Source organism: Hippocampus guttulatus, chromosome 11 (assembly GCF_054856545.1).
Source record: "Hippocampus guttulatus isolate MCC_2025c chromosome 11, RoL_Hgut_1.0, whole genome shotgun sequence".
NCBI lineage: Eukaryota > Metazoa > Chordata > Actinopteri > Syngnathiformes > Syngnathidae > Hippocampus > Hippocampus guttulatus.
The window spans coordinates 9,195,001-9,208,562 of record NC_141271.1 but is presented as its reverse complement, the minus strand read 5'-3'; the positions used below and the strand labels follow the sequence as shown (position 1 = coordinate 9,208,562).

Below are 13,562 nucleotides of genomic sequence, written 5' to 3'. Positions count from 1 at the left end.
ATATATATCTTTGCTGAGTGGAAATGTTGCTATCATTAAACAGGAAGTGGCACAAATCCTCAACCCACGAAAAAGCTTGGAAATTACTTCCCTTGCTATCTTTCTCTCTCGGATTCAGTAATTATCTCTCGCCCGTTATAACCTTTTCATTATCGTCGAACTGTCTGTGTCTTGCTCGCTGCCTGTGCTGCCCTCTCAGCCTTTCTGTCTTGGAGCTTGCCCCTCCCCTCCGCTTCTTATCTCTGCTAACATTTTCAGTCCACTGACTTCAGACACATGCTTCACAGTCGATCTCGGTCGAGACGGGGCCGAGCTCATTAACGAGCCATTGTTCACAGAGACCGCTTCTGATCATTTCAACAGGGCCCCGCTTGCTCAAAGAGTCAATTAAATGTGCGGCACAAAAACACTTGGTGTCAAAGCAATTGTTTCAGATGATAAAAAATGTAGTGCACGCAGGAGGGCCACAGCACACGTTTGTCTGGCCAAAAGAACCTTGAACAAGTTGTGATCATAAATGTCTTTTATTTTTGCGATTTTAGTCAGAGTGAAGCAGCTCCACATGGTCGCCCATGCACACGCAATCACACGCTCTCGGCTCAAGGCCAAGATCATAATGTCACACATGTCTTAGTTCCTTTTTCAATAGATGTTTCTTGACATTTTTAACCACCATCTTCCCACTTTTGTTCCAGCCGCAAACACTAACACAAGCCATCCTCTATCCCATTTCACAAATGCATAGTTGCGTAGACAAAATGCGGAAAAATTGCCATCACAATTCGCTCTGACCACGTTTCACGCCATGTATGACAAGATTTGTCATAAACCATATTACACAACAGTGGGAAGATGCCTACGTTTCCTATTTTTATTCTTTTTTTTTTATAACTTATTGTAAATAATGTGTTTTTATGTCATCACCTCCCGTTCACATGATGTCTTGCTGGTGCTGTGTGGACTCACTGACAACCTGTGAAAGACAGCAGAGATATAAAAAAAATATATACAGTATATTCGGACTGCTGGCTAAGAATCTATTGTCCCACATGAAGGATCAAAGTGTGTTGAGATTAAATGTGAGCGTGTTTCCCATCTACTGTGAAGCGTCTTACGTCATCGTGAATGAAGTGAGAGGGAAAGAGGGTGACAAGGGTCTGTCAATTCTGCAGGTTTATTTTCATTTTATTTAAAAAAAAATTTCACAAGCACCTTTTTCTCATGTGAATTTGCTAGAAAATGGTAACCGAGCACTCCTACAGTTCATCGCAGCAACCCCATAGTAGTAACTATAATGTTGCTTATTTTATCCCCAAACATCGGCGTACACTTTGGGAAAAGAATGGGTATTCGTCTTCAGGTTTCATCAAAAAGGTCCGGCCTAAAACAGACACGTGATTTGACTTTTCTTTCAGGAACTCCATTAGACACTGATTTCATGAAGTTGATTTTTCAAGTCGGAAATCACGTTTATTGATTTTGTGCTTTCAATTTATTGTTTTGTTTTTTAGTTAAGGATTTTCAGTCAATGCATATTGTTTGTACAATTTACATCATGTTCCCGTTATTCCTAAATACTCATGAGGGCAGTCTTTATAAGTGCTCGTGAAAATCAAACTACGAGACTTCAAGTCAGTCTTATATCAACATCAGGTTTCGTTTTGAACCGGCAAGGCCGTTTCAAGATTAAACTGGAGGAAACCTGAACTATCTTAATAAAATCTCGTAGTTTGCTTCCAATATGCTGAAAAAAAAAAGTGCAACTCTTGAAGCCGATTCACACATCAGGCACCAGCGCCCTCGCTCACAGAATATGTCATTTGGATTAGGGAAAAGATGGCACCGGTTCATTTATAAATGGCGTCTAATGGTAACGCGTGTGCATGTGTATTTGTTCCAACCTCGCCATCGCGGGTCTCGATGGTCTTGATAAGAACCGTCTTCTTTGAGTGCATCTCTGAGGAACGCTGGGGCTGAGACTCAGGACTGGTCTCTAGGGTGAGACATACACAGACATGGTATCATTTTAATTATTTTGATTGATGACACTAATGCCTCTCGGCCCAGTTCTATGAACCAGTGAGCCCAGAGTGTTCAGTTACATGTCATACGTCCCCACACGGCAAGGGGGACGTATGGGTCACTGGAGTTGTGTAATGTCCTCAAAATAGCAAGCCCCATGTTCGGTCATGGTTTATAATTATTCTTTTATACCTTCCTCTACAATGGTTTTCCTATGGGTATGTTTGTGGAAAGGCTGCACAGCTTCCCTTACCTCGAAATCCAATCGAGGAAAAGGCAGTTTGGACAGGCATAGTGGTGGTGATCCTGGAAAATAAAGTAACACAAAGAAATACAATATATCAGAAAAACAGGAAGATGAATTATGTTTCAGACATACAGCGTTCCCCCAATAGTCATAGGGGCTAAGGGAACAAGCCTGTGTGAATAGTAAAAAAAAAATCCCAAAGCAATTGTTTCCAAAAATGCTTCATAATTGCCTACTTATGCAACAAGATGGTGGAAAAGCAGCACTTTTGTCAAATTGACTTATTTCAACATACAAAGTAGTTTCCTCGGGCTAAGTTATTTAATTTTTTTCAGCGAATAATAGTGGATGGATTCAAAAAAAAAAAATCACCAACGAGTGAATTTGTGAATGCTGAATCATGGATATGTGGGCAGAGGCAAAAGGCTATCAGGATTTTGGAGGTGATCACCAACCATCGTTCAGCGAGTGAAAAACGATGACAGATCACCAAACCGATCAGAATCTGGACCAATTTATTAAACCGCTTGTTTATTTACTGTACAGTCAAACTCCACTCTTCATGGAAGATTGGGACCAGCCCAGCCCACGAATAGCCAAAATGTGCGGATAATTGACATCCACATTGGGGAAAAAAATAACAACAATTAAATCCTAAAAATTCTCAACAAATTGCTGGTGAATATTAAATACAAGAAAATGGATGGGCGGAACCCAACAGTCTCAAAAAGCAACGTTATTTTAGAATATTGAGGGGCGGAGGGGGAATGACTAAATATGAAACCTTGGATTATTAATGTGGTAACATAGAATGTCCCTGGAGTGAACGAGATTGCTTTTGCCGTAATGTCTTATTTTACGGATCCAATCAATGACTGAATTGATCGATCTGCAAATTTTGACATGGCAACCGATCACCAATTTTGCATAAAATACAAAATACCTGTCGATACGTTCCGGCCATACAGATTTATGTCAAGTCTAGACAGGGTTGTCGTCCAGTTTCCATGAGAGTAACTCACCTGCTCTCCTCTCCCTCCAGCAGCTTGCGGTAGGTGGCGATCTCAATATCTAGAGCCATTTTAACATTCAGCAGGTCCTGGTACTCCCTCAAGTGACGGGCCATGTCGTCCTGGGAAACCAATGGTGTCGTCAAATAAACGCCTTGCCCAAACATTCAAGCACTGTGACGATTGCAAATAAACGCATCTGTGACAAACGGTGCACTCAGTATCACTTGGCAGGGCATCATATTCTCTTTGAACTGCATTACTGATTTATGCATCCGTGGGATTCGGTTTTATTTAGTTTGCCGATGGAATATAAAATACAGTGCCGACCTTCATCTTCGCAATGTCTTCCTCCAGACGCACGATAGTGTCCTGGTAGCCAGAAGCCTCGCGACTCATGCGGTCCTCAATCTCTCTCATCTGACGCAGCAGAGACTCGTTCTGCGGCGCGAAGTTAGCAGTGGACGAATTGGAAGTGAAAGACACGGACAACATTATCATGTGAAACTGAAGCAACAAAATGCAGCAACATTTGAAAGAGCAGCTTCCAAATCATGAGAAGGGAATCATGTAAAAAGGAGAACTGGTGAAGAAATTGAGCAGAAAAAAAATGCTTCATATGGTAAGTAAAATTGTGTTTGATACTCACGGTGCCCTTGAGTGAGTCAATCTCACAGGTATAGGACTGGATCTGGTGTCTGTATTCCATTGTCTCTTGTTTGGCAGAGCGCAGGGCGTCATTGTTCTTACTCACAGCCTGGTTCAGATCTGAGACCTGAGGAAAGAGGATTGAGTTCCGAGCTTTAGAATGGCACATGAAAAGCTTGTCCACACAGACAAGTAGAGCTTTAAAAAAATGTTTCCGAGGGTGACAATGCTTGCTTCGTGTATATGGTGCCCTACCTTAGACTTGTACCAGTCCTCGGCCTCTGAGATGTTCTTGGCAGCGATCGCCTCATACTGCATGCGGATGTCCCTCAGAGCTGCGGTCAGGTCGGGTTTCGACATGTCCATCTGGATCTGCACCTGAGTGTCCTGCATCTGGCTCTGCAGCTCACGGATCTCCTGCAGAGAATTTCATTTTCAACAAGAGTCATTCACATTGCGATAAAGACAATGCAATATCAACTTTTTATGGCAACCTTAACAGTCAAGGGTAAGCTATTCTTGCAAGTGCATTGTTTAGGTTATGACAAATACAGGATTGTCCAATATTAGCCTTCACAACTATTTGAGGCTAATTTCTTGAGGGCACAACTGTTACATTCAAACTGTGAAGTCTCGGTTGCCTTCAGCTGCCCTGTGGACCAACCAAATGGTATAAATAGCTTTGCATCTGTTCACACAACTTCCATACACTCCTTTTTTTCTCTCCTGCATAGATAGAGACAACAGCTGACCTGCTCTCGTCCAGCAGTTGGCAGTTGAGAATTTCTCAAAGGTCAAAGTTGATGTGTAAAAGAACAGCACCTCTTTATTTGCGTTTTCAAACTGACCATAATGACATGAGTTCACTGAACGTGAGCTACTGTGAAATGTGTCATATATATATATAGACCCTGAACTTCACAATGAGCCAGCATCTGATTTGGTCTATTTACAGTATCTTGGACATTGGTCAACAGCTACAAAAGATGTATTTAACTGACTGCTTAACAAACCTCTTCATGGATCTTCTTGAGGAAGGCAATCTCCTCTTGCAGACTCTCGATGCGCCTCTCCAGGTCCAACCTGGCGAGAGTGGCATTGTCCACATCCTAAATATGAAAGAGGAAGATCAGAAAATTATTGCGTCCGTGCAAGGATAACTATTGGAAGATTCAATAGGCCTCAGATTAGTGTGGGATATTGCAGGAGCATCAATGAACAAAAACACTAAGATAGTGTATAGAAAAAAAAAATTGGCCAACCGCTCTAAAAGCAGAGAGATTGTTCTCGGCTTCTTCCTTCTGGTGAACCTCTTCCTGTAGTCTGCAGTGACAAAAGAAAGGAAACAATGAGACTTGTGGAATACAGAAGAGCCGACTGATTCCTAGGTTATCACACAACTATCAAAATGGACACTGGATGCTGGGGGGGGGGGGGGTTTGCTCTTAGTTGGTGCCATATGTAAAGACGTTTAAAAAAAAAACAGAACATAAATTGAAACATTGTTTCATGCTGATGTTAATTCAAGCCAATTGTGGCCTACATGTTGTAACAACTCAAAACCCCTGCCCTTGATTTGAAATGCTACAGTGACGACCATCTTGGTTGTGTTCTTGGTTGTGTTCAGCCTTTAACCCCCCTCTCGCCTACCTGAGCTTCAATTTCTGAAGGTCGTCAGCCAGGTTATCTCTTTCCACCTCCACACGAGCACGCTGGTTTGACAGCGCTTCAATCTGCCTCCTCAGCTCCCTCATTTCATCTTCATACATCTCAGCCACACGCCCGGGTCCCTCGCGGCCCTTGAGCGTTTCAATCTCTACCGTCAGGGCAGCGTTCTGCTGCTCGAGAAAACGAACTTTCTCAATGTAGCTGGCGAAGCGGTCGTTGAGATGCTGAAGCTCGGCCTTCTCGTTGGTCCTTGTGTTGAGGAAGTCCTGGTTCATGGCATCGGCCAGGTTGAAGTCAAGTTTCTCGCCGTAGGTGCGCATGGCTGTGGAGGAGCCGATCCCAGCGCCGCCGGAGGACACCCTGAAGCTGGAATACAAAGGAGCACCACTCTTCACCTCATACATTCGAGTAGTATGGGCTGAGGAGCTGCGACCTCCTCCTCCTCCGTGAGTGGAGAAAAGGGAAGACATCGGGGATGAACTGACACCAGAACCAAAGGTGCGACGGTATGAGGAGGCCGTCTGGGCCGAGGAGGAGTAGGACTTGCTCATGGCTGACGGTTATTTGCTGTGGTGGAGCTGCTGGAGAAACCAAGACCCAACTGAGCCGCTGGGTGAATGGGAGAGGAACCAAGTGAAGGGTCCCCTAGCAGCAAGCATGGCTATTTGTAGCTTTACCACACCCACTGTCACCCCAACACCTCCTCTAGGTCCACCCATGACCTCTTTTGTCTTGCGACCACCTGACTCCACCTTGTCTACATTTTGTTATTTTTAATCACTTTTGTAGGCTCTTCAAACTTTACGACTGTGAAGATCAAACATATTTTACAGTACTGACAATCACCGGTCACAACATTAGGCACACCTAGGCTGCATCATGGCATTTCTAGTTATACACCCATGTCATGGAGCTAAATACATTTTGGTGGATTTTTCGAAACTTCCGACTTCTTACATACATACTCCAAAAGCCGATATGCTCGACATTTCCTCCCTCCTGTGTAGCCACTCAGCTGTTCTGTAGTAGCTTCCTCTCCTCCTTATCCCCAATAGCCTCCTGTTGCCAGACGCCTATTCAGCTGTCCGATGGGTCTGGTTTCAAGTGTGTGTGTGCATGTGTGTGTGTGTGTGTGATATACACTGTATATAATTGAACGATACATTAGCGAGCGGTCATTCCAAGAGCCCAGAATGTCATGGTGAGTTATGTTTTCCTTAGACACGGTATACACAGTAAGTATAGATGTCAAAAAGGAAAACATATGTAACTTCCTCCATTTTTGGGGGACATAAACTGAAATTGGAGTTGTGACAAGTAATATAAAACCCAGATCCTAAAGATTACATGAAATATTTTTTCATACCACATCAGTACCATATACACAGTGTGAGTTACCTTGGAGTCAGTAGCTACAGTTAGAGCAGGGCCACGCAGTGCCCTCGGTTATGTAAGGAGCAGTTCCAGCTACTGCTAAGAAGGTCACATAATTTTGCCATTGGGGGGGGCTCGGGATTGACATAACAGAAGTAAGATTCTATTTGTGGGTTGTTTTATCCTCAAAGATATGTTTTAAGTAAATTTGAGTGTTAAATAGAAAAGCACACAGTTAAGCATAGACCTCAGTCCAGGTTAATTTGGTAAAAGTGCAATACACCATTTTTAAAAAATAAAACATGCTTTTGTTACTTAACTTGCCTGCAATTATATGAAGGGCTGACCCTTGCACTTTTAAGCAGTGGAGCCAGAAGGTTAATAGGGCAACTGTATGTGAAAGAAACAGACTGAGTCACAATATAGAATAGTGTCATCGACCTCAAGGGTCAACTGGAGGGTTTGGGGAAAAAGTTTGCAGTGCCTTGGGAAAACAGAAGTACTGTGATAATGGATAGTAGGTCGAAAGACATTTCTGGAGAGAGTGAAAGTGATCAACAACAATCACAATAGGAAGCCTCGCCATTGTTCCGCCAAGATTGTTTTCTGCACAGCTCAGTCAATACCTGAGACACAAAGAAAAAAGGATCTGTCATTAGCCACACAGGCACAGATTATACACTATACAATACACTATACACGACAGCATATTTCAAATGAACATAATGGGAAATATTTTAGGAGAGTCCATGCAAGCATCAAAGTACGATGACGTGTGCATGTAGGAGTGGTGGGCTACGGCGGTTCAAAGGGTCCTTGTGTGTGTGGCTGTGCCTGTAGTCGCATTTCACGAGGCACATGTGTCAGCTGCCGGTGGTGTCACACTATTTTTAGCATTCCTCTTTGAACACTACACTCTTGTCCAGCCCACATGCCCAAAGGATCATGGGACATGACAGTAACCAACACGCGGGACATAAATGAAGAAGATGACATTGCACTTTATGTAATACTGGATGTAGCCGATGTCAAAAGCTGATGACAATTGAACAGCAATAAAAATGACTGACCACTATCATTTGATATCTACTACAGCAAATGTATTCATACGCACCATTAAAGAGAAGACTTTGTTCTTGTTATTTCTTTACAACAACAAATGCCAGTGTTGTCATAATCAACACCAGCCGCGAACAACAGAAAAGGTCAAATATTTTGGAGCTGAGTGACCGCCAACACTAGTCCACCTGTCACGAGCCAGATATTCTGTTCTTCAAATGGGTTTCGTGACAGAGCTATTACAAAAAAGGTTAAATCAAGATTGCTCCATCATTGCGTTCATTTTCCAGAAGTGACGGATGGTCTCCTTATTACATCGCTAAAGAAGGGAAATGATCCAACAGGAAATAAAGGGAATTGACCGCACTATCTGATGTGCGGTCAGCGGGAAGCATCTCGCATCAATTTCCCCAGTGAGACTTACAGTTCAATCACCAGCGCGCAACATAAAATGAGAAGCCTCTGAGTTGACTAATGAGCTCAGATACACAGATGAACCATCGGGACTGTCAGCCAGAAAACAAACTTAAATTAGCTCTCAGATCTCATCACGGCGATGGAGGAACACGTGTTCCAAACAAGTCAGAGTATAATAACGGCACACGGCAGTCAACCCGTCCTTGCCAGGCCTCCAACTTCAGCATGAGGTCAGTTACTGTACAAAATGAACATATCTGCTCTTGTTACTTTAAATGGACATTAGAAAAGGAGAAGAAAGCCCGTTGTGTAATACATGATACACATGTGTACATCCGAATCTCGTTATTAACTACTGAATATTTAGCCACAAATTGTATATTAGTATAGGCCAATGGGAAATATGGGTCGTGAAATAAAGAAATAGGCAGAGGAAATTGGGACTTTTATTGCAAACCTTTTAGAAGAAAACATAAGAGGCTCTGTGACTAAGAACAGAAGTGAGATACACCGTAGCAGAGGGGCCAAGAAACTAATTAGCAAACCAGATGAAGAGTTACTGGACATTTTAGAAAATGTTTTTTTTTTTTAACTACGGCGTCTTTGAACAGTTGCTTTGAATTCCACTTTTTTGTAGTCGTAGTATTTTATACGTAGCTCTCCTGTAAAAGCATTTATGTAATGTGCGATTTATTTTCACAAATTCATCACGAAAGCAAACACATTAGTACAACCATGAGTCAAATTGCAAATGTGACATCCTAATTCTTGGTAATCGTAGTAACAATGTAGATGAAAACACTAACAGTGCATCACCATCTCTTTATCTTTCAGTGATTAAATGCTGTGTCATGTCTAGACATGCTGCTACTGAGTTGGACAGCCTGATGGGAAAAATCATATGTTGAGAAGTACCCCCGATAGTGTGCATGCGGACGATAGCGTTCAGCTGGTGTGATCCATTATAAATGTGGGTTGCATGTTACCTAGCAACCAAACAAACACACAAACACACATGCCAACATGGTGAGCTGCCAAACAAGGATGATAAAATGAGGGCAAAGGCATGACTGTGTGGCTGTGTGTGTGTGTGTGTGTGTGCGTGTGTGTGTGTGTGTGTGTGTGTGTGTGTGTGTGTGTGTGTGTGTGTGTGTGTGTGTGTGTGTGTGTGTGTGTGTCGGCGATTGCATACAAACGTGTAATGTGCAAAGCAGTTCCATTTCTATTTCAGTCTATCTCGGGGCCGTCAGCGACTCAGTGTGACAAGAAAAGCAAGCGGTGGACTTTAAAACAAACCCTGTGATTCATGAGTCAAACCAGCTCGGACCACATCCTGCGTTATTTCAGTGTAATTACAACATCTCAATGCACACAGTCTAATAAAACAATCTGTATCATGGGCAACAGTCCCAGCTTTACCGGTATACAAAAAAAAAGCTATTGTATTAATCGATTAAAACTGTGTTTAAAATACATGTGCTGACCTTGGATTAACACGCCCACTTTCACATATAGCACATATGCATTTGGAAACCAAATTCCTCTCGCATGCATGTAATTCCATCAAGCCACATGATATAATGGGGCATTCATCATATAGTGCCTCTGGCAACCCTAGAATAGGACAAATGTGTGAATAGCAGGCTCAACGCCAAGAATCTGGTGTTTGGAATGGCAGGCTTTTGTTGGTTTTACACTGTTCTAAAATTAAAATGCAGTGACGGGTTTTTAGTTTACAATCTCTCTAATACAAGAAGCAAGCTGCATGTATGAATGTGTTCCCTGAAAATACAGTCAACCCTTGCCAATCCAAGAAATGTGATGTCTCCCTAACAGGTATGTTTTATGTGTTATAGGAATAATCGACATTATGCCATGTTTGAAAGTGCATGATGTTATTTTGGGCAGCGGTCGTCAAAACGGACTGTACCGTGTCCCATTTCCTTTCACCACTAGGTGGTGTGAGGACAAGAGAAGAAGCACTGACCTGCAAAAAATAGCATCAAACGCCACATACATACTTGTGATGGAGACATATACAGTCGTCACTATTTGGTTGGTATGCTGTAAGAAAAATAAATAAATACAAATAAAAATGAAAAATCATAGTCCTGTTAATAATACTCTTGATAGTCACTGATATTATCATTATTGCCAAACAAATCATGCGAGTGACTTCTTGTTGCAACATGTAATTTTATTGACCAAACCAAAACAATTTTAATACATGTGCCAACGTCCATGAAATTCTACCAGGCTCTTTTTTACGAGCATTTGCATTTCCAGTAATATTATTTGGCCATTGCTTGAAATTTCAATCTACCGGTATGTGAGCTGTTCCATGTTCAAGATGAGTTGTCAAATTATTGCCCATATGTGCAGCTTCCACACTTTAAAAAGATTCATTCAGCACAGAATCATTTATTTGGATTTTATTTAATGATAAAGCAATGTCTCTTTTTAGTTTAACATTCAGTACTTTGATAGTTCATCAAGCGTCATTCCTTACATTAGTCAGTGGACATGAGGTACATTAAGTGCATTTCAGTTAGATTTAGGACTTTTACAAAAATCTACAAAATTATCAAGAGAAAATTCCGTTGTGAGTAGTGGCAGAAATATACTATTTAAATTTCTGAAACAGCCTTAGATTTACTCACGTTTCACTTTTTTCCACAACAAAGGAGTCTGTCAATGCTGGTTCAACTTTTTGGGCTTATCATTAAATAGTTAATGACATGTTCTTATTTCCCTTTATTATGAAATTAGTCTTTATTTAAAGTTAGATTTGAATTTTAAACTGCAACTATCACCATCATAAATTTAGAAATATACCTGTACAACAACAAATGCAGGAACTCAAGAGTCAATTCGCCACCCTGCCTTGGAAGGATCACTGATTTCAAATGAATTCACTTTGCTCCTCTTAATTTCATGAATTGTTTGGATCGATTTCGATTTCCTTCTTTTTCTATTTGGCCTGCAACTATTCGTCATAATTCATTTGATTAATTCATACCTGTCAACTTTTCGGAGCACCAACCTGTATAAACTACCAAAAAAATCCTTATAAAGAGCAAAAAAATCCTTATAACATACCAAAGCATTTTATATGTCAAAATAACGGCAGAAAAAACCCACGAAATATTCAATGATATTTATTGTAGATCTCTATAATACAATGTCTGGTTAATGTCTAATCATCATTCTACTTAGTGGCATTACTGTGTTCAGAGTTGTATTCCTGTGTTACTTTTTTCACCAACCAAATCATTTGGAGTTGGTGAAAAAAAAACCCGGAAATTTTCAGAATCCGTATGATTTGTGCGATACGGCCATATACGTAAGATTCACTACAAAATCCGTATGAACTATGGCTAAACCGTATGAGTTGACAGGTATGTTAATTATAATTATACAGTACTGACGTGAATACGGACCGATTTTTTTAACATCAATATGGCGCTCTGTCCAGCAGATGGCACCCTCGGCGACCGGCTGGTTCTCCGAAGCCTTAGAGCTGTCTCTGACTCTATCGCCCATCCCAGCACATCCCGAAAGTGCTCTTTGGCATGAAATCTGAGGAACATTTCCATTCTAAATGTGCAGTGTCATACTGCTGCTCTCAGCCAGTGATACACTGTGGCCATTATGTACAATGACAGCACCTCGACAAAGCAAGACTGTCATTAATTTCACTTAATAGTTGCACAGAGGCTTAAAGCATGCTGGGAATTAATTTTCTCAAATACCCACACGTGCACTCATCTGAATATTAAAAATAAATAAATAAAAAAGTCTGGCTGGATGCTGTTCATGCCAAACTGTGACCCCTAATCGGAATTTAGAGCACCATTTGAGATTCCGGCAAAGTATTCCTATCTGATGTGCAATACTCTGATTAATATTTGTGAGCCTGTCATTTGTAGTCTATTCTTACCTGATAGACACGTTGCTACGTAGTCTTTGTATCTTATTATTACATTACATTACATTACATGCTGATTGTCTTTAATATGTTGTGCCATGCTCTTCTTCATTTGCCACAAGTGATGATTGGGACTCCTCATGACTTTTAAAGGATAATTTATGGTATGAGGGAAAATACCAAAAGACAGTTCAGATACTGTCCAGTTTGGTACAAGCATCATTGTATGAGTTTTAACCCTGTTTACAAGCAGTAGAATATGTGCACAGTACATATTAATATGGATTTTATATTTTGGACTGACGCACTTTTAATTTGCCAATGTTTGTACAAGTAGTACCGGTACTATCATTCAGTGTCTTGGCAGTGGATCACATCTGTGTAAAACAAATGATTCTCGTAAAAGTACTGATTCAACTCCTGCACTTTGATAAAGGAAAAATATACAGATACTGAAATGTACTGAGGTCCAAAAGTCAAAAGTAAATATGTTTATTGCTTATATGCAAGACTCATGATAACTTGTCCAAAACGTTCCAAAAAACACTGCTCAAATAACTTCCCCTTTTTATTAACTTACTTTTGGCACTGGCTGAGAAGAAAAAAACATCACATTACATGTTTTACATGATGTTTAAGAGTGAGCTAACTCTGGCGTGACTTTTATTCATCGAAACATGTTCCCACGGGGATATAGTAACCGTTGTGAACTGCATGGCAAAAAATGCTTAAAAAATTAAAAAACTTACTGATGCTAGTAATCACAACTGAAAAGGTCCATCTTGTCTATATGTGTTTTATTTTAAGAGTCGGCAGAAGCTTACAGGTTTTTTTTTTTTAGTTTTCCTGAGTAAGGCCATGAATGGGGAATATCTTCAGAATATCTTGCTGTCATCTTTAATCTTTCAATGAGGCCTCCATGTCGATGCATTCTGTTATTTTTTTTCACAGAATAAAACCCTAAATTCTAAGCCAATAAAGACCTCAACCTTTACATCTCTATAATTATAGCAATATGTTTTTTAAATGTCCTTGAAAAAAGTTGAATGATTGAAGTACCATAGTCTATTTTGACTAAATAAAGAGTAAAATGCATAAGTAGGCCTATTTCTTTTGAAATTGACGAATTATACGTAGGTTATTTCGTTACATATTGGAACACACCGGTTATCTGTCTACCGTGTGCCGT

General features: G+C 40.8%; 1 protein-coding gene across 1 annotated transcript; it reads right to left on the bottom strand.

Annotated features, from left to right (window-relative positions):
* Positions 1-505: 505 nt before the first annotated feature.
* Positions 506-6,247, bottom strand: desma (desmin a). The gene is made up of 10 exons (XM_086124451.1): positions 5,578-6,247; positions 5,190-5,250; positions 4,941-5,036; positions 4,183-4,344; positions 3,929-4,054; positions 3,610-3,720; positions 3,292-3,401; positions 2,276-2,328; positions 1,902-1,993; positions 506-973 (listed from the first exon to the last, which is right to left on the bottom strand). Exons 1-10 carry the CDS (start codon positions 6,144-6,146, stop codon positions 932-934), a joined length of 1,422 nt encoding a protein of 473 aa, XP_085980577.1. The 5' UTR covers positions 6,147-6,247; the 3' UTR covers positions 506-931.
* Positions 6,248-13,562: the final 7,315 nt, after the last annotated feature.

Bases quoted from the DNA above. Each gene is read 5' to 3' on its own strand.
- desma (XM_086124451.1), bottom strand. From the start codon at position 6,146: ATGAGCAAGTCCTACTCCTCCTCGGCCCAGACGGCCTCCTCATACCGT. The intron at 5,037-5,189 runs GTTGGCCAATTT...TTTCATATTTAG, and splicing joins ATCTCTCTGCTTTTAGAGCG to GATGTGGACAATGCCACTCT. The intron at 3,402-3,609 runs GTCGGCACTGTA...TTGGTTTCCCAG, and splicing joins AAGACATTGCGAAGATGAAG to GACGACATGGCCCGTCACTT.